Source organism: Monomorium pharaonis, chromosome 3, assembly GCF_013373865.1.
Source record: "Monomorium pharaonis isolate MP-MQ-018 chromosome 3, ASM1337386v2, whole genome shotgun sequence".
Taxonomy (NCBI): Eukaryota; Metazoa; Arthropoda; class Insecta; order Hymenoptera; family Formicidae; genus Monomorium; species Monomorium pharaonis.
Window position 1 is genome coordinate 23357427 of NC_050469.1, and position 22658 is coordinate 23380084.

General features: G+C 29.0%; 2 protein-coding genes across 6 annotated transcripts in view; one reads left to right on the forward strand and one right to left on the reverse strand.

Annotated features, from left to right (window-relative positions):
- The window catches only part of LOC105832030, a 40476-nt gene that overhangs the window by 17101 nt on the left and 717 nt on the right, over positions 1-22658 (reverse strand). For 3 of the 5 annotated variants that reach the window (XM_036284150.1, XM_036284149.1, XM_012672620.3), the window contains exons 3-5: positions 8258-8426; positions 7083-7287; positions 5588-5788 (exon numbers count right to left, since the gene is read on the reverse strand). In XM_036284150.1, the coding sequence (XP_036140043.1) occupies positions 5588-5788; positions 7083-7287; positions 8258-8426 (575 nt within the window). Of the gene's footprint in view, positions 1-5587; positions 5789-7082; positions 7288-8257; positions 8430-16155; positions 16491-22658 lie in introns of those variants that run through there. The other 2 variants (XM_012672619.3, XM_012672618.3) reach the window with 2 other exon arrangements.
- LOC105832031 (abasic site processing protein HMCES) lies at positions 19164-21981 on the forward strand. The gene is made up of 6 exons (XM_012672621.3): positions 19164-19314; positions 20025-20250; positions 20417-20734; positions 20814-20921; positions 21271-21425; positions 21552-21981. The coding sequence occupies exons 1-6, from the start codon at positions 19289-19291 to the stop codon at positions 21682-21684; spliced, it is 966 nt and encodes a 321-aa protein (XP_012528075.1). The 5' UTR covers positions 19164-19288; the 3' UTR covers positions 21685-21981.

Here is a 22658-nt window from a genome sequence, read left to right on the forward strand (position 1 = left end):
ATAGATAATAAAATAACAAATATAAATAATATTAAATAAACAATTTTTTTTGAAAGTTTACTAACGTATATTCAAATACATTATACGTATCTGAGATAATCACTGTCTATAATCTCAGTGTTTCTCAACTATTTTGGTGTCGGTGGCATACTTTGAAATAAGAAAGGTAATGACAAAGGGGATTGGTAAACCGCGACGCGCGGGCGACATATCTATATAGCATGATTGTTTAATAGAAATCCAAATCTTATTTTTTACGTTTAAAAAACAAATTTTTATGGATTTTCAAAAGATAAAAATTAATTTTAATAACCCTAGTAACATTTATTAATTGCCATATTTATTAAAAAATTTATGCTCTAATAATAATAGATAATAATATTTTGTATCCTGACTGAGTGTAATCATTTTTTTACAATTTTTAAGAGGAAGGAGGGGGATTTTTATAGATGCTTGTTAGTATCAAAACTATTAAATTATCTGTCAATTTAATTTGTGAATTGATTATTCCGGCTTTATGTAAGAATTTCCAAAGCACAAAATCGAGTCATAAGACGTCTTGAAAATTCACTCTTAGACTTCTATTAGACATTTTTTATAAACTGACTAAAACATGACTAAAAGACATCTTAAAGACGTCTTATGTCCTAATTTTAAACATTCTGTGCTGTCTGAATTGTTCTTCAAGATTGTCAAATATGCGGCGCACAGTTTGCGTTAGAGGTGTGCATTAGTTAATATTAAACATTTAAAACTACCGAAAAATAGCACTTCTTGAGTTAATTACATATTAATCCAATATTCAAATTATTATTACTACAAATACCTTGTCGTTATCGTAATATTGCAACAATTTGTTATATAATTGTACAGTGTTTTATTTCAAAAATTTGATGTAAATTTTCATTTGTTATTACAATATCAATTGTTTCAAGCTCCTCAAAAGTTGTAATATAATAAAAAATATATTGAAGGATGGAAGAATGTATAAAAAATTTAAATTATCACACACACACACACACACACACACACACACACACACACACACACACACACACACACACACACACACACACACACACACACACACACTCAAAAGAGACTACATAAACCTACTAGCCTTTATAATTATTAAATTAAAACAATTTCTATTATTGTAATTCAAAGTTTGTCAAACTTTTGTCTATTAATTTATCTTGCAGAAAAGAAACTGATTGCATTTGACGTATATTATAGAAAAGACATTTCTTTGCAGCGTGACACCCATATGGAATTTTAATATCTCTGTATTATCGCGAGAGGCCAATTCGTAGAAGATACGTGCTTTCTATGTCGGAAGAGAAAAACAATTTTCACTCGCGGAAATGCAATGCGCGCACCTGCCACGTGAGGATTACGTTTCTAACTGTATCGCAGGTACGCACTGTAACTGACAAGCTGCAATTGCAGAATGTGAATGTCCGCACACAATTAAAACAAATCGCAAATCAATAAAAATGAAAGTCAAAGATAATTCTAATTCGCACACATAGTTATCTTGAGGTAAGATAAAATTTCATACTTTTTCTCCCGTAAAAAACCTCATCGGTCCGTTTTCGACGTAACGGGCAACCACCGCAGCCGTTGATAGCGGATATTGTTACTCCTTTGAGAAACGATTCGCATGGTGCGGGAATGCAGGACATGAATACGTGTTGTTCGTATTGTATTACCTCGCCATATGTACGCCGCATTTATTGCACAGTGCGAGGTGCGGACATAAAGGTAGAAAGGACCGTACCGAGAGGTCAAACAGTGACAACAATGAGACGAGGTACTTATTATCTTTAATTTAATATCAATTTGTCGTTGACATATCGCCAGTGCAAAAATACAATCAGCAGCTCAGATGAGATTCGCATATGTCTTGATATAATCTACAGTACCAATAGATAAACGTGCGTTGTGAAAATAAATTATCAAACTTACAAGTTAAAAGTATGCATTAAAATTATAAAAGTTAAGAATTAGAATTTACTGTATTATAAAAGAAATTAAAGAAAATAATCTAAACTTGATATTATTTAATCAACTCGTATGCTGCATTTGCTGTGTAAATTCTCAACTACCTGTAATTTGTCTTCGTCGCATTGGGCACGTCGACAACGCAAATGGTTTATGTGAATGTAATATAAACGTACGTTATATATACGAGATAACAATGAGCAAGTTGGTCCTCGTTTATACGTCACATCGTCACGGCCGGTAAATTCGCCGCAAAATGTGCGGCCCACGTACACGCATACATACGCGTACCGGGTGGTACGTTTTCATCATCCGTTGTCCCCGATGCATGAATAATGCTAACGACGTAGCTTGCGTAAGAAGGAACAACCGCAGGTTAATTGAGTAATTGCACTGTAATTTGGATAGCTAACAGCTGTTCGTAACTCAAGCAATTTACTTTCAGTGTAACGAAAAAAATAGCGTGATCGTTTGACTGTACAATGCTTCTAGATGAAAATTAAACGCGGATTACGCGTGTAAGGGCACCGAAATTGAACGTGGAAGAAAAGTGAGTCGGTTTGTAAGTCTGCCCGCCGGTCCCGAAATAGAATTAGGACCAAGTATACTGAGCCCTTGAACAGAGCAGAACGGAATCATGGTACGTGTGCACTTCATCAATTTCGACCCTTCGCCACTCGCACGTGTCGCTATCTCACAAAGGCACGGAAACGGTACTTATTGTTCACGTAACAAACCATTTCTTCGCTTTAATTAATATTTAAATATTATTCAATGCAAGATTGAATAATATTGGTACATAAATTAGCAGTTTATATTTGTTAAGATTTTTAAAATAACGGAAATTTGTAGATTTTATCTAATATACTTTTTTATAAAAAAAAAAAAAAAAAAAGGTTTAGCTTTTTATTTTATTTCAAAATTGTATCTCGGGTAAGCAGAAATAATTTTTATCTGCTCAAAATCAAAATCAAGAAGTTGTAAAATGTTGCAATTTTGCAATTATAATAAAATTATGTTACGGTAATTAATTGCGGTGCGTACAAAGTGAGACGATTAAAAAGTACAATGAAATTCTTTGCATTCGCTTGGCAAGATGAGACTGCGTATTTCAAACGCGCACCAAAAAGATCACGCGATATATTTCCGGCCCAGTACTTCCGCTATCTGCGCGAAGAACCATGTGCATCCATTTTAAAATGCGTTCTGTGGCCAGCGGAGCAAGACACGTTTAAGACTCAGTGAAATACTTACGCAAGAATAATTGAAGAAGGAAAGAATGAATCTTTTCCTAAATGAATGAGACGATATACGAATAGTTAGCAAGATATATAATAAAGTCTAACATTCCGTGTTTCTTCAACCGTGTCTCTTCAAAGAAATCGTATTTCCTTCATTAATTTCTCTTTTGAACTAAAATTGCACAGCGCTACAATAATTTCAATAGACTAATTTTATATATCTTCTCTCAAAATTGTATGTAAAATTTTACTTAAAGTTTTAACATGCAAACAGCAATATACATACATGTACGTACTTATACATACGTAATATAATTTTATTTTTTATTTATTCTAAAAAAGGGTTATACAAGAATTATGTTTCTAATATAGTATATTCAGTAAATATTGAAAATCTATAACATACTTGAATTGTAAGATTTTCATTATAGGGTAAGTTTGAGGATCCCATGTATTGGGTAAAATGCCACTTTTTTATCATTTCCACGTTTATGCATTAATCCGTAAGTACTCGCGCGGTTTTTTAATTTGAATTAATTTGAAACGATTTTCATAAGTATTGCATTTTGCAACAGACTATCCTTCTGACGTGAAATATTAGCACATAAAGCAATTACGGTCGAGATTCCATTTTCAGTTTTTTTCCATTTTTTTATCGTTAATTATTTTATGATTATTGAATAAGTGTACGTTTGTTCTTGTTGACTAGAGATCACGATAAAGTTTAATATAATCACTTAAATTTTTAACCTTATTTATTTTTTATTACAATAATGCGCTAAACTCAATTATAAAGTTATATCGTAATATTATTACTTTCGCATAGTATTATAAGATGTGCATTACTGAACATTTTATATGAACTATAAAACACACAGAGAGAAATATTCGACAAAAGTCGAAGAAAGATATGTTAATATATTCTAAAACGTAAATATAAGTAAAATATAAATCAAAATAATCTAATAGTTAAATTATACTTCAAACAAAGATTGTTTGGCATCTTTCACATGTATTCTCGAAACTATTCTTAGCAATGGGAAAGATTATCTTGCAGAAAATAATGATATTATAGAAAGAAGTAAAACGTTTTATAATATTAATAACTACTAAGCACTTACGTCATTTTGCATTTAAACTTTGTTAAAAAAAAAGAGAACTATATGATTCCATTCAATATATTAAATGCTCTATTTTATACCTTAAATATTCTTCTCATGTTATAAATAAATTTTATCCAAAATTTTATGTCCATTGTCTTTAAAAGTTGCTATTCATTCGCGAGTTACACTTTCATCACTTTAACTCCTTCCATTAACTACCGTTTTCCCTGTGCATTTTACTCTATCTAATTACCACGGCGATAAAAAGCCACTGCACTTTCCTGCAGTTTGCGGCGACGCTAATTATAATCTTCCTGCCTACCTTGGCATCAACCTCGATCCAGCTGGCCGACCGACGACGATAGACATTGAGAGCGACAGTCGCGTGTTCGTTAGCGCGGAATTATATGATAGCATTAATGTGTCGCGCAAAGCAACTAGACGGTTATCGAAAAAAATCGACAAAATCGATTAATACCGGACTGGTCGCATTCCGCGACCAAAGAAGCGATTCGCGAGCGTGCTATTTCACCTTCGGGAGAAATCAATCGCATCAGCCACCGATCGTAAGAAGCTGATAATCGTACACGCATGATTTCATCGGGTCAATCGAGAAGAGCGCCGAGAATGCCACTGCCTCTCCTTGCTTTGCGGTACTTCGCTGATTGCACGCGTGTTCTTCAATACGAAATATTTCAAAACGCTCGCCTAAGATTTTTAAATTCTTATAAAAATCTTTCACCCTTGTATTCGTAATAATAAACGGGTAAATTACCGCGTTGTTCTAATTAACCGGTGAACATTCGCGTGATTTTTTGACGTGTTTTATTTTTCTTTATAAGTAATTATAACCTGAGATATGTTTCAAATATTATTATAAATATAGAAATAATAATTTTCAAACATTTGAAATTAAAATAAATCCATATTTTTCAAAATACTTCACGTAACATTTAATTAGTGCATTTATAGCTTGTGTGTGAGTCAGTAAGCATTTACGAATTAAAACCTGCTACTAAATCACTTGGTGCATAGGTGCACAAAAACATGTATAAATTACTCGTAACATCAATTATTCATAGTATTTTTTAAAGAACGTTTAAAAAAAAGAAATCGGTTGTTATGCAAGAAGTAGAAATAAAAATATGAGTTTAAAAAGTTAAAAATATATTTCTGACGTATTATGTGGACACGTAGAAAAATATGACACGCTTAATTAAGAAGTTATTGTATACTCACGGTGGCCCGATCGATGCATCACGATCATCCGGCTATGCCTCAAAGAATTTCTCGTGGGCGTATGTCGACCGGCTATCTGTGAAGCTGCCAAATTGACGGGAACCGTAGTTGATAAGCAGTTGGCCATCGATGGGGCCCTACCGAGTTCTTTCTCTTTGTCGCCACGGCAAATACGCCCGATGTTTCCGGTTGACACCGCACCTGTTGACAGTGAAACATTCAGTAAAATTGCCAGGTGCAAGTATCTTTTCCGCACCTTTCTCCATCAAGTTTCGACGTTAATATTTCAGAGATATACTTCAATGTAGGCAGGAAGGTATTTCGCAAGCAAAATGAATCAGTTCCTGCACGTGGCAATTATATATGATATCATAAAACTCGACTTTGCTTTCACATTTCAAATCCGGGATTACTTAATTATTATTTACGCGCGTGTATTACGTTTTTTTTTTCCCCCCAGAAAACTACAATATTCCAGTAAAAAGTTTAAAGAAATACAGTGGCCATGGACTGCATTTGCAGAATTTTTAATATGTAATGCTTTTTTTTAATATTAAAAAAAACTTGTAAAAGTTCATGCAATTTTATTGCATATTCACTGTTCTATTTCAAAATACATAATTTTCTTAGTACGCACTATCTTGGCACGATCTTAGTTACGAACATAGCTGTCGAGAAAAACAACTACCGCGACGCATATGAGAATTCAGGACGATAAGATTTCGCGCACTGGTAACATCTGAAGTAGAACAAACAGGTCAAGCTGGCAAAGATTAGCACACGGTACATTATGCGAATGTTGTAATTTAGTCCCAGTTATCATTATCGCTTTCTATTTTATGATTTTTTAAATTTTATTACTTTCAGATTAATTGAGTTTATAAATTCAAAGTTTATTTATATTATTATTCCCATTGTTCTAATTCTAAAAAATAAAGCCTGATTAATTTCTCAACTACATCTATAGATTTTCCGACACGAAAAAAATTTAATTCGTTGACATTTCTGCTAGTTTTAGAAGATTTTTAATTAGAAATAAAATTGCTTTAAACTTTTCTTTATTAATCGCCGTATAACGATTGTTTAATTTCACTATATGTTCAAATAAAACGTTTAAAAATTTAGTTTAAATCATTGGGATCTGGACACACAATTGAATTCTATTACACAGTTTAATGTTTCGTTAAAAAAATAATTCATTAAAATCGGATAAAAAGAAACAGTCAAAAAGAAAAAGTCTCGGATAAAAATATAAAGTATATTGAGTTAATTTTTCATAAATATAGTTGAATGTTAAACAAATATAATTAATTAAATGTTAAGTAACAAAAAAGCTTTCGTAAAATGTAAGCGAAAGTGCTTGACGCGAATCACTTTACATTCACAAGAATTATAAATTATAAATCGATCATCTTGCGTTTAAAAAGTAGATACATATGTTTTACATGTATGCATCGGCATTGTAGCGATATCGCAGAAAGTACATTCAACTTACCCGTCACTTTGGCAGTGTGAATCTTTGATACGTTGCCCGCACTAACGGCATTACTGACCCTGTTGTTGTTATTATTGTTACTACTGTTAATGCTGTTATTGTTGTTGCTCTGAGATACGGTAGTTGTGTCATTGCCATCACGAACCTGGCTCAAATTGCCCACACTCATGGCGGAAGTGACGCACGGCGGCATCACCGACACGTCCTGCGAGATCAAAAAACCAATCGTGTTAATTTTGACAAATGATACTTGCTACTTTACTTAAGAAAAAGCTGAATTTCTACGAGGTAATTATTCAAAAAAGTACTTAATAGTTGAAAGAAACAGTAATAAAATGTAATATTTAATATTAAAATTACTATATGTGAGATTTTTTGAAATAGTAAATTGTGCGCTCTCTCTTCAGTTTAGAATTAGAATTACTTATTTCAAGTTGAAAATAATTGGTCACAGTAATTGTAATACAAGTTTGTTTCAAATTTTTAATCACAATTAACTACAGATAAAATAAATTATACACTATAAATTATAGAACAAATAAATTAGAAGCTTTCTTATTATAAAAACTTCATTTTTAGATAGAAAAAAAAAGTCATATCTCTGCAAAAATGCAAAATAACATATAAAATACATTGTACGGAAAACAGATAGCATCAATGTTATAGAACGTAAATTCATGATAATTTGCATATAGCAAGCATACCTAACTAATTAACATTAATCAAAAACTTAATTATACTAAAACGTTACGGTTATAAAACTCTGGTATTTTTAACACATTTTCCTTACATGTTTTCTAGATATTTTGTAGCAAGATATTTAGTTTATAGATTTATAAGGAGCAAAATAAATATTTGTTAATTTTACGTATGTAACAATTTTGTTCTTTATTAAGTAATTAAGTAGTGTATTTTCACTCGCATTTATAATCGTAAAATTTGTTAAAATTTTTATTTACAAAAGAATCGATAACCGATTAATTACAGAATATAAAGATATGACAATTCTATGACATTTTATATGTTCTTATTTCCCATTTATAGAGAATATCCGTGTATGATTTTCGCTACTTCACAAGATACGAAAGTCATCGAATCAACGATTAATGCCAGTCACGTTGTAGTGGTAGCACGCAAAGCTTTTTTTATAATACACGTGTAAAACAATGACTCACCTTATAATTATCATAAAAGCTCACCGGCCGGCTCCTGGGCGCGTACTGAATCTCTTCTTCGGTCTGCATCGTACGTATGCCGTGTGACAATATTCCTAAGGGATGCGCGCGCAACTTGTAGGACGTCCTCCGTAGGTCACTCTCCCTTCTTCCTCCACTTCCGGCGGATCTGCTAAGGTGAACACAGACAGTATGACGACACGTAAAGAGACCGCGGTTAAGTATAGCACGGTAATTAACGCGGTAATGCGCAGTTACGTGATAATCTCACGTAAAACAGAATTGTAAATAATAATTATATCACGCGTTGCCTAACAATAATAATGAAAGATGATTACTAAACCGCCGCAATATAAAAATATTGTGCTACTTTAACTTTATTTTTGTTATCAAGGCAACATCTGATTCATTGGAAGAATACCTATTTTTTAAACAAATTCATATAGTTTATATTGATTTCAGAGAATCATACACGGAGAGAATTTTCTCTTAAAATTTACTCTCAAAATCTGGTAATTGTAAGATAATGTGTGACTTCGAAGAATTTTACTATACTTTTTAGTAAAATTTACTAAAAGTACAGTAAAACATACTATACCTTCAATAAAATTTACTAAAAATATAGTAAATTTTACTAAAAAGTGTGTGTATAATAAAATTTCTCGAGGTCACACATTGTCCCACAATTACCAGATTTTAAGGGTAAATTTTAAGAGAAAATTCTCTCCGTAATTTCTTTTATAATTCCTTATTAAAATATATATGCTAATGTATATACAGCTCTGGTCTATTTTTTACCAACCATGGAAAAAAAATTTTCTTCGACTTTTTATCTTAATGTATGGCGACAAAAGCTGTTAGTTCACCAACATTTACTTTGTGGAAAAATTATACGGATTATATACGCAAAAAGCAGGTGTAAAATCATTAAATAAATTATATTAAAAATCGTTAGAATTAAATTTAGAAGCCTAATTTAAAAGAAAATAATATTGTGTACATGTATATGTAAGAGAGGAAGGCAAAAAGAGATAGAGAGAGAGAGAGAGAGAGAGAGAGAGAGAGAGAGATCTTGATGTAGTAGAATGTAGAGATCTCTCGATATATCTCAGAAATCATATGTGTATAAGTGATGTTTAATCGATAAAACTGATGTTAACATTTTCTTAATCATTTTTCTTAATCAATTTATTATTAGTTTATTTTTTCTATTATTAATCCATTTATTATTCTAATCTATTTATTATTAATTAATCTGTTAAATGTCAAATGAAAATCATCATTTATAGTAATTCTTAAAATATTGTTAAAAATTTTCTTTAGTCATATATGTAAATATATACATATATATGTAGATTAATAACAAAAATAAAAGTATCAATACTTATATTTCGTGATTTAAACAATAAAAATAGCTTTCGAAATTATAAAACATCATTTGTTATACACAAATGTTTATATTCAAATAATTTTATTAGCAAAAAGATGGTTTGTGACGAATATTATTTTCCTATTACGTTCAAATCTTTCAATTCTTTCGCAAAAGCGGATCTGAATTTAGTATATCCTTCACATCAGATGTGATCGATGACTCATAAATTACCAATTGCAAGTAATTTCGGAAAGGAACTTTCTTCTAATCCGGCCCGACACATCATAAGTCACGCGCCAGTGTCGCAAAAGATGTGCTTGTGCATAAAACAGAGATGATCAGACATCTGAGAAATATCTATAGAGTCTACGATTTTCTCCGCTCCCGTCCACGTGCCGTAACACGTGCGTGGCGCATCCAGCACTCTATAAATGTCCGGAAAATTGAAAAAGATTACTCGCGTGAGAGTAGCTTTGATGGGTGCTGTTTGTTTGAATAGATAGTTTAGCTGAAGAATGACAACTCTAAAAATATCTAAAGATTTTCTTTGAAGATACGTGTAATTCTGTAATAAGCCGATTTAAATGCTAATTCTAAAACATAGAACTATTTTATTTAATAAAAATGATAATATTTTGCAAAAATTCATTTATTTAGTTGTAAATAAGAGGTTAGTCATTTAATTGTAAGAAATAAACTGTTCCATATTTTGAAACTGTTTCTCAGGAATCAGAAAACATGACTCATATCTTATTTTTCCTATTCTTAATTACTGGCATATTTGTTATCTTACGATAAATATATAAAACATAAAGAAATAGACATAAAAACAAAATGACATGAAATTTAACATGATGAAATTTATAAGAATTAAACGTCTTTTTGTAAATAATTTTCCAAGGCGTTACACTCGATGGCGTAGAGGCTCTCAATCTTATATGGAAGTTACTTTACTTTTGTTATTCCATGAGCAATGCTGCTGCTAACAAAAAAAGACGATATTTCTTCTGGGAATTCCGACGCAAATTATGTTAAGGCAGTCTCGACGTTATAGCTTCTTCGGTCTCACGAGACCTTTAAGTGCTGATGAAACTTTGATTCCAACTTTAGCCGCATGATTTCCCCAAGCCATTAGCGCGAGTAACACTTCATATCTGGTTAATGCACTTCTGAAGACTATCGTTTGAATTTAAGAACTTGCTTCTTGGACAATTATATGTAGAAAAAGCGTGTCCACAAATTTTTTGATAAATATAATAGAAGGTCCCGAGTGAGCGAAAACTATTTTAGAATTTGTTTCATGTTCATTCTTTAAGATATTTAAACCTTTAAACAATATTTAACATACTTTATTTATTTACTGAAAATTAATAAGAAAAAAACAACTTCCATTATCAATTATATCGCGATAAATCTGAATATATTTTTTACAAGAATATTTTTAAAAAGTAAAATGATAATAATATTAGTTATTAGTAAATAATAATAAAACATTTTTTTCCTAGAAATATTAAGTTTGCAACTAATAAATATGAAAATTGATATTTTAATTTTTATAATTATTTTGATAAACACACAGCATAAAATATTACATTCACTCAATGTAAAATCTTTAATTCCATATATGATTGTGAAAAACAAATAAGTACAAAAAAATTACTTGTTATATCACTTTCACGAATTTTACGTTTCTATAGATCACGAGAAACTTTTAACATTTTCCAAATGTTACACGTCGTCGTGAAAGTAAAAAAGCAAAGGTATGATGCTCTTAAACCTCTTATGAACAAACTCTAGATTATGGTGCGACGCATTTTAGAATGCAACTCATCGACACTCGATTATGTTCTACGTCTGTTCCAAGTCCACTCGACACGTTTTCTTATAATTATATGCGAAGCATAACCTTTGAGGGAAACAGTAAAAGTAACGCTCAATAAAAGTCTAAGGTTTTATTTTTGTGCAAAGGAAATTGAAAGTAAAGAAATCCCGCAATCACATCGAAAACTTAGTATTCTGGCGTAACTCTTTGTTATGCAGTTAAAGAAAGAAGACGTTAATTATTTCCAGTACAAAGTAAATTATTCTTACCATTGTAGATTTACATGAGAATGTATAAATAGATGAGCGAAGTAATGCGATGTCTCTATGTTTTTTAATGTGTTACCCTCGGTACTTATCGAGTCAGCCGAAGCTTATTACGGTGCAAAAATAATGTATTTACATTTTTACGCATTTGCTGGTATTCTTTTATGCATACAGTCAGAGCAAAAGAGATACAATTCAAGATTGTCTTAAGAAATACATGTCTAATTAGTTACAAGTGGGATAAAGATTATTCTACATAAAAAAAAGTAAATGGAAAACGTAGAATAAATTTTTTAACACAACGCGTCATTTCTGAGACAATTGTCTTCAAAAATTGTCATTTTTTTACATAACATACAAAATATCTCGTAAACTATTCATATTTTGATAACTATACCTTAATATTTTCATGCACATAACAAGATGATTCAATTAATGTAAGAAAAAAAAATATAATCGTCTTTTTAAAAAATATGTACCTTTTTAAAAAGCAGCTATATGTCTATTGTACCAATTGATTTTTTCATTATTCTGTGCATAAAAATATTATAATTATAAAAAAATTGTTTTTGCGTGTTCTATAAACATATATAGAAATATAAAAGAAATTTTTAACACATTCCTTCAAAATCAAAAATTCGAAAAAATAATTGTCTAATTTATTAATAAATTAATTATTTCTTTTATTACTTAATATTAGTTATTTACTTCTTATTTACTATTTCTGTAAAAAATTATATTGTTTTTTGATCGTATTGTATATAAATTATAAAAGAATTATAAAGAAGAGAATTATAAAATCTGATTATCAATATTTTGTTTCAAAAGAAAGAACTTGTAAAGTATGTTAATTGTAGCCACAAAGAAATAGAAGAGAAGAAACTAGATTAAAGGACAAAAAGCAGGGAGTATCGTATAAGCGAAGCTTAATGAAGAAATGACTTATTTTTAGCTGTATAATCCTAACGCACACATGTCTGTCGTAGATAGATCGTACTATTGAACAGGGACCTAGAGAATCTCTCGTGCTGCTAGTAATTATCGTCGACATATCTAGTCATGATCTGTTGCCGTATTGTACGGATTTTATTGACGATACAAAAAATTGACGCTGATGACAGTATTTACACGGTTCTTAATAGCGATCATGCGAGAGCTCAGTAACCTCCGCGGCTTTATTGCCTTGCGTATATTACGCAATAGCGCAATAGCTTGGGATCTTACGTTGTGAAAGTAAAATCCTGTGCTAGCAGAGCTTCGATAAGTACGACACAATGTCGCACTCTAATGAGCAAAGTAGAAAAAAAGACTTGATCACCTGTTGCCATGTTTTGAGTGTCACTTGTCTATTGTGATGTGTAAAAATATAATACAAAAGTATAACCATTATAATAATAAATCTAATCATAAAGCTCATGTTAAAAACAATGCATATAAATGGTAAATAATTATTATTAATAATACTATAAATTCTAATAAGACAAGTTAAAATTAAAATCCAGTTTCATATAAAAAGAAAATGGAGATTTTCTCTTTAATGGAAACTTAATTTTTTCATATAACCTTTTATAAAAAATAAGAAAGAATAAGTTATAGTAACATATTACATTTTACGAAAAAAAAGTAGTTTTTAATTTAATTTTTAATTATATATGTAAATTATATATTAAAATTTTTTTCCGCGTATATAAAAATTTATTTATTTACATTGATAATTGTTTTGCTGCACATGTCGGTTTTATATTTTAAGACTCTATTTTCGTATTACCTTGGTACCATAAATCTCAGTGCCAAAAACACAAAATTTATCACAATATCAAATTCGGAAAATTATATAACAAAGTTTCGTTTTTTTTTTATTTTAAAGATAGCAAAAAATCCAGTAAATATCAAGTAAAATATAAAAATGTATAATTCATTTTAATATATACGCAACTTTTTAGAAGACTTATATATTAAAAATTCATAATTCTATCGACTGTCTTAATTTTTATTTTTAAATATGTGTTTATTTGTGTGTTGGTAATTTTATTTTACTTAGGGTTATAAAAAGAAAAATTTTGTATTATTTCCATAAAATTATCTTTCTTTATATTTTTATCGCATTTAAAACGGAATTATGAATTAATCATTTTCTAACGCTTCAAGCTTTAAAAGTATTCAATGCCTTATGATTCCTATGTAAAGTAGGTATGTAGGCGCCTGACGTAATGACAGCGATAGCATGCGATTGCTACAAACGCAAGTTTCCCATGACGAGAGACTCGTAAAGAAAATGATTATGCAAAAACCTTAAATAATCGAACTAAACAAACGAACAAAAAGGATGCTCTTCTTCATGCACGAGAATAATGATCAATAATACGTGATCATGTTAACAACAGTCATTAAGGCGATTGATTATCATTTTCTTCTGAAGAATGATATTCTTTATATATGTACAAATTCTAAAGACGTGTATGTAATAAAACTATTATGTTTTCAACATCATTAATTTAACAATTACATATACCTCGTGACTTTATTATTAATTTTGCTTCCAGAAAACAAGAGACTTGTAATTAATACAATTTCATTGATACAAATTGATCACATGCGACTATAATACAAATATTTAGTTGATGGAATAAAATTAATTTTTTACTTTAAGAAACAAGAGAGAAAGAAACAGTTATTTAAATTTCAACTATTTTAATTTCTCACTCTTATAGGTTTACAAGAAATTTACAATTTTTATGCTAAGATAAAAGGATTAAAATTTAATTACAATTTACTTTACATTTAAATATATTTTAGTTTCTTTTGTACTCTCTATTTGTTTATTTTTATTGCTTCCTCTAAATAGCTTGTATATATCTTTCTCTCATTTTTTTATAATATTGAATCAACACGTGGCGTCAATAAATTGCAGGAAGTATGGCCCTGAAATCATTTGCCTCCAGTCTTACTTATAATTTACATTTATATGCAAATATTAATAATTTACATTAACATTTTGTATTTGTCAAAGTAATTTGTATGTGAAACAACTTATAATACCCGGAAGCATCGCGATAAGATTTATTGAAAGCCATTTGAAATATTGGTCTCATTGCATCGAGTATAGAAATTAATAATGTAAAATCTAGAAAATGCAATCACATTGATTTGAATCGGTCCATATAATGCAGTTTATGTGTGTTTCTTTTAATCATTTTAAATATTAAATTTTGATTATAAATATTTGCAATCAAAACCAAAAAATTGAATTAAAATTAATATTTCTCTCTCTCTCTCTCTTTCTCTATCTCCCTCTCTCCGTCTTTGTTTTTTTATATAATAATATATAGTATATAATATATATTAATTTATGAAAACATTATTAGATTAATGTAAACACATGCAACTGCAAATAATTAAAAAATATTTTGTTAACTAAATTTATATGTATCTCTTGTCAATTATTTATAAACATGATGTGTTAAAACTGTAATATTTAAAAACAGATGTTTCAGGAAAATTTTATTTTATCAATGACACTTTAAATATGTTTTATCTCTGGACACATATTAACGATAAACCAACTACAATTAACAACTGTGCAGAAGTGATTATGAAATCTAGAAAATATTATATCGCAAAAGTTTCTTTTTCATTGGTAATAAAGAAATTACTTGACATGGATGCCACAGTTACACCTTTTGGTCTTATAAGCAACTCATTTTGTTATCACGCTATCACATTGTAAATACATAATTGTTATCTGCCTTATTATACATTTCACTAAGCTTCGCTAATTTGTTTACTTTGAAAATAACACTTGAAACAGCAAGTACGGACGAGTAACTTCAATTTTTATAAAATTCGATTCGTTTATGTCACAAAACTTTTTATGCAGATGCGATCTGCTAGTAATAAAGATTAATATATCATAATCGTGTTTTTTATGTGGCCCGTAATCATGTTTATAAACAACAGTATTACACATATACATTAATTATAAAAAAGAATTAAAAAGTTTAAACTATATCTAAGAGTTAATCAAATAAAAATAAGTGCATTTTCTTAAAGTTTAAATAAAAAATATACAGTAATTGTTGCAATATTTGTTTACGGAAAGATATTCATTCTAATAATTTTTTTCATATAATTATATCTTCACATGTTTTAGTTAAGTTCGATTTTTAACACAATGTAATTCTTTTATATCATAGACAACAATGAATTAATACTTGCAAATATTAAAAAATAAAGTATTATAATACCATAATCATTATAATAACATAAATTATGTGTAGCGTCACACTAGTTTTCATCATGTTATCACTGTTTTTCGAAATCCTGTCACATCCGTTCAAAATCGTTTAGTTTCAAGATATGAAATGAAGTTATGAAGGCAAACTAACTTACGACAGCATTTTAAAATATATTCAAAATATTTCAAAATTGATCAACGTACATGTGCACCGATCGATCCTGAACAAAAGTGGTACCACATGAGACCAAAATTAGATTTCAGGCTGATGCAGTTTTAGTTTTAAGACACATTCCTCCCACTATTTTCATTGAGACACGTTTTGGCTGGACACAAATATTCTCGCGAATCGAATCAGCACCACTACTATAATAATAATCAGTTTTCCCGATCGTAAGTTTTCCCGGTAGAGCCGGCCAAACGGGAAGCGTGACGCACAATGCGACTCCGTCGATGTCGCGGTGACAACTGAATGCCCACGTATATAATACACCGAGGAGAAGCTGAAGAGGCCCCACCAGACTATGTCCAAGTCGAAGTTAGGAACGCCAGGTGTGTCAGAGCGTCTCAAACTGGGGGGAATCCTACCGCCAGGTGAGAACAACCATCTGATCTCTGGCCAAGGATGATCATTCGACCGGCAAGGGTAGCCGGTATGGATCTGTTTGCATTTCTCACTCGAATAAACACTTATTGTAAAAACAAAAAAATAGGCAAAACCGACAATTGTTCGAATATATTTACCTGTAAGACTGAGTTTAAATTAAAAAAAAAGATAGAAAGCTACTTTTTAAAATGTTTGTTCATTTTAAATAAGTATAAACAATACTTTTCAAGTTCAGATATTACAATTGCTTTTTTATACGAACAGTACTTTTAACATTTACGCTCCTCTTTTTAATAAGAATTATTTATAAATATATAATGCTAACAGTCCTTTCTTATCATCAGATCTTATAAATGTGTATTTTCAAAGTAAAATAAAATTGTTTCTTAAGAAGACAATAAACAAAGGTTTGGAATTCTTGACAATTTAAATGATTTGCTCTGAAAATTTAAATCTATAATCTGCACAATAATACTATACATTTAAACGTGTTTAAGCGTAATATATATTTTTGTGACCCTTTGTGTGACCCCTCCCTCTTCATAGAATTTTAATAAAAATTTTAATTGAATTTTTAATAAAAATTTTTTTAGAACTGAGCACCACTGTTGGTACTTTCACGTCACTTGACGACTCAAGTCTGATGAAAGAACTTATGAAAAGTAGTAAAAAGGTCAAGAAAAAAAGGAGGGGATATATCCACTGATTCCTGTCTACCTTGAGCAGTGCTCCATCATTCTATCTTGTCTTTTTCCAAATATATTTTGCTCTACTGTTGCTCAATCTTTCACTTGTAACCATTTTCATATCCTTATAAATATAATATCAGTAAAGATATTAATCAATGTATACAAGATTCTCTCCATACATATTTTTTTCTCTATTACTTTTTTGTTCAATTTAGAATTTAGAATTTAGAATTTAGAATTTAATTTATCTTTTAGTGTATACAGTCGGTAAATTTATGTTAAATTTAAGATATATAGGGCAACTCCGGTATATATGCCGCACCTATAAAAAATTTAACTTATCAGACATTATTTACTATATTTAGAATAAATTATAGATAAAGGAAGATCGCAAACACATGTCTTCTAAAGTGGCATCCTCTTATTTCTCATAAACTAAAAGCATTATATTGTATTAATACAAACATCTACTTACATTATAATTAAATATATAAAAAGCTATAGCTTACACATTCTTAACTTTTTTTCTCTATAAACTAAAATCTACTACGAATGTAGTAGATATCTGATGTAGCCTAATTTAATATCTTTATATATTGTATAATAATTTGTTAAATATCAAGTTGATGCTAAAGTAATAAAAATTTTTGCTATTTTTGAAATAATCATTGTAAAAAAATGTTAATATTTATTTATTATTTACTAAATTACAATAATAAATCACAATAATGAACGCGTTCAGTAAACGGAGCGGATAATGCCTTTTTATTAGGATTCGAACCTGAATGTAAAGAAATCCAGGTTTGAATCCTGATTAAGGTATTATTTTTCGTAATAAATTATTTACAGTTTCCTAGAAAAATCAATATTCAGGATAAAGATTCATTGCAGACTAATAACAATCTTCCCACACAGCACACACCTTTTAGCAAGCTATCTGAAAGATACTTAAAATATAACTTCTGCCAAATATTTTTTAGAAAGCTTTCTGAAAGATGTTGTGCTATATGGGTTATCTTTATTATGTTTAACATTTTAAATATTTATCATTTATAATCTTTTTTTTTCACGATATTGCTGTAAAATAATTTTTTTCTTTTCCCTTTTTGTTTTTTTTTTGCACTAAATGCATAATATGACAGAGCTTTGTCGTATATCGTGCAGTTTTCCCATGCAGTGTTATTTCGCAATGAGAGGTCACTGACAAGAGCAAGAATTTTTTTGCGCGCCTCATTAGCGTAGGGAATTAGTAACTCCGGTTCAATGAGCTTTCTGGGACAAATAGATAACTCGAGATGCGGAACAAAAAGAATATGAGTCAAATAAGCACGCGCAGACAGGAAGATTTCTTTATGTTATTCGTACAAATAATAGACTTTTCTGTATCTTTTGTTTTATTATTAATTTAAATTATTTATTTAAATATACATTATATGTATTTGTTTTTATATATTCTCTCTCTCTCTCTCTCTCTCTCTCTCTCTCTCTCTCTCTCTCTCTCTCTCTCTCTCTCTCTCTCTCCTTTTATATGAAAAAGAATAATGGAGATTATATAAATCAAAAATAATAATTTGTTTTGAAGTTATTATTATATAAAAGATTATAATAATTAAATTAGATACAAAAAGAAAATAAATTGTGATAATAAAAACAATTTTATATATATTTTTATACAATCCCTACAATAAAAATATTCTAACAATAAAATATTTTAATCGTTTTTAAACAGTTGAATATAAACTATTATACGCTTTTGCGAAAAAGATGTATAAAGGATTAAAAAATATTAATATAAATATAGTAACATTAATCTAAGAAAATTAGAAAACGACAAAATATTAGGCCTGTTCTTTTTCGCTGTACTGCTGCACTGGTGCAATAAGTTAAAATAAGAAAAAAATATATTTGTCTTACTCTACCCTATTGCACTAGTGCAGCAGTGTAGCGAAAAAGAACAAGCCATTTGTATCTAGAGAAGCAGATACATATTTTGTTGGTAGCATTGTAAAATACATAGGAATATAGGATACCATGAAGATTGATGAAAATGTGTGGCCGGATTTGTTGGTAAATAGTTTTATCACTATTTTGTTATTAATTATCTTAATTACTGCGTGATATACTTATAATCGATGAACAATGAATATTTTGTAACATTAAAAAAAATTATCTTTTGCTTGATATGTCTTTGTTTCGTAACCAATTTTTCCTGTAATTTTAAATTATATTGTTTTGTTACTGAAAGTAATCACTTTTTATAAAGGAGAGATATGAATAAAAAATATTTTAGTTATATATGTATACACACCCGCGCGTATAACAATAATATATATTATATTTTAATGAGAAGTGTTTATTCACTAATAAAAATGTTATTTAGTAATAAAAAATATAATAATAAGAAAGACATGTATCATTCGTATGTTCTATTAATAGAAATTCATTAATATTACTGTAGACTGTATTTGTTTCATATAGAACCTAATAATTTTATTTTTATAACAATAAGTTTAATAATTCATGAAATGTCATTTATATTAGATTTATATTAGATGAAAGATAAGACTTAATTTTACACGATTTTGCTTATATGCATTTAAGAATGTTATACAACTTAATGTAAGAGTAATGTAAATGTACTTTATTTTGTTGGTTTTAGTTTATTAAATTTAAAATTAAATTTTTTGAATTTACTAGAGCTTGTCTACTGATATTGATCTCAAAGGTTTTTCAAATTATATCTTACATAAATATCTTATATTAAATATGATTTATAGCTCATTAAATGCAGACACTTTGTGTTGTGCATGTGGCTATAAGGATGCTAGTGGCAAACAACGTAAATTGACATGGGTTAAAACAGAATTAAAATATGATCCGTCATATAATATGTGTCCACGAGATGTTCTACCTTGTATAGCATCAGGTTTACATTTTGAAGGAGAAAAAGAGGAACGAGTACTTTGTGCCATGACATGGGGAGTGATTCCACCTTGGTATCAAGTGAGTTGCAGCAACAAAGCAATAAATATATGACATTTGTCATTTGCAAGCTTATTTGACATTTAAGTAGGATTAAAATTAATTGTAAGAAAAAACTGTCAGTATTATACATATATTGAAAGATCCTAAAGTATTTAAATTATTTTTATATTAATTAATTCTGCAGGGGGATTATAAAAAATGTTCAAATAAGATATCTACCCACAACAGCCGTTTGGAAAGCATACAGACCTCAACAATATATTCTCCATCATTGCAAAAGCAACAGAGATGTATTGTAGTTTGTGAAGGTTTCTATGAGTGGAAGCCCAATACAAATAGCAAACTTCAAAAGCAACCATACTATATATATGCGACTCAGGACAAAGATGTAAAAGCAGATGATCCAACAACATGGGTTAATGAATTTTGTGAAACGGATGGATGGAAAGGTTTCAAGGTATTGAAACTGGCTGGAATATTTGGAACACACAAAACTGAGGAGGTAAATAAGCTTCTCTTCTGTTTTATCACTATAATGATTTTATCAGAACATAGAAGATATTTATCAAATATTATTTTAGGGAAATATTATACATAGTTGTTCCATTATTACAAGAGAGAGTAATCAGGTATTGTCTTGGTTGCATCATCGTATGCCAATATGTCTGAGCAATGAGGAAGAATGCCAAGTAAGTGATTATGTAATATATGTCATTAGGAGCAGTATTCAGAGTCCAGTTTTAAAACTAGTCTCTTTCAAGACTGTCTTAGGTACAAGATAATGTTAAAAAATATAAGAGTAAACTATGAATATCGGTCTACATTTTCAAATTTATTGTAAGAGATTAAAAATTTTTTTATTATATTATGATTTTGGAAACAATTCTGTTGTAACATTTTATAAGATTTTTTGCAGAATTTTTTTTAGAAATATAAGAGATTGAAAATTTTCTAAAAACTTTCGTGACAATCAATGCTGTATGAGTAGTTTGTGAAAAGGCATAAATTTATTATTAATATTTGTATAAATTTTTCTAGATATGGTTAAGTAAAGCTTTATCGACAGATGTGGCTGTTAAAACGTTGAATGATATTATATTAAAAGAAACTGTTCTAAATTGGCATCCAGTATCTACGGTTGTCAATAATGGATTCAACAAAGCTGTTGATTGTAGAAAAAAGATAAAATCAAAGTAAGTAGAAACTTAATTAAAAATAAATAAATTATTGTTTTGTAAAATTATATATCATTAAATCCTATTGTATAGTTCTATTGTAATATATATTAAATAAATTATTGATTTATTATAATTAAACAGAGAGATCAGTCAAGCATCTTTTATGACTTCTTGGCTGCAAAAAGGATCAACTACTTCAAATAAAAGAAAAAGTGATGATAAAGATACAATTACCAATGAGGACAAAAATATTTCAAAACTTCAGAAAAATTAAGATTTTGCAAAAAACCACCGATTAGATATTTACATATATGTAACAATTTGTTTTTCTTTCAATATCCAAAATTCATAAGATGTACGTATAAGGTGTACTATAAATAGTATATCTTATAAAATTTGTACATATTGATTAATTTATCTAATTTTAATAAATTGATTTAATATATTATCATAGAAACTCAGAAAACAAAACTACCTCTTAGAATTACATTTTTTATAGCATATATTTTTATAATTGTATTTCAATAATAAAATATCTCATTCTTAATAAAACATTCCATTTAAAAGCATATTTGCATAATGTGTCGTTATTTTTTTCTTTATTCTGAATTTTCAAAAAACAGCTATAGCATTGTATTTCCTGATAAAAATATAAATTAGAGCGTAAGTTGAATATAAGGTGAGGATAGTAGAAGTGTGAATGAAACTTCTAAGAAGCATAAATTGGAAGAATAGCACATAAAAAGTTTCATAAAAGCTAAATGTTTCTCTTATATATCACTGTTCTAACTTACTTTTTGTAGAAGTTTTGCTTCCTACATTTCCATCACCTTTTCTTTATATTCGTATTATGTTTTGATTTTTATTTTCACCAAAGTGTGATTTATCTAGAATTTAATAGAAGATCTAATATAGATTACAATGTCTTATAGATTTATATAAGTCTTTATATTCTACTAAATATTAGCATGAGAAACATTTAGTTCCAGTAAGTATTTTTTACATCAAATAATTTTAGTTTTGTTTTTTACTTTTAAAACTAAAAATTTTCAATTCTTTGCAACAATAACAGTAGAAAATGTTGCTCCCACCTTTGATCTGCTATATGAAACCAGGAATCTTTCAAATCGTTCATTCACAAACAAATGTTTAATTATGAACTTATACCATTACTCTTCTTACATTATTTTATGTACGTAAATAATACAAATAATATTAATAAATTAATGAAGTCAATTTGGAGTCTGG

Coding starts and splice junctions, on each gene's coding strand:
- LOC105832031 (XM_012672621.3), top strand. CDS start 19,289: ATGAAAATGTGTGGCCGGATTTGTTG. Junction 20,922..21,270: donor GCAATGAGGAAGAATGCCAA/GTAAGTGATTAT, acceptor AAATTTTTCTAG/ATATGGTTAAGTAAAGCTTT. Junction 21,426..21,551: donor AGAAAAAAGATAAAATCAAA/GTAAGTAGAAAC, acceptor ATAATTAAACAG/AGAGATCAGTCAAGCATCTT.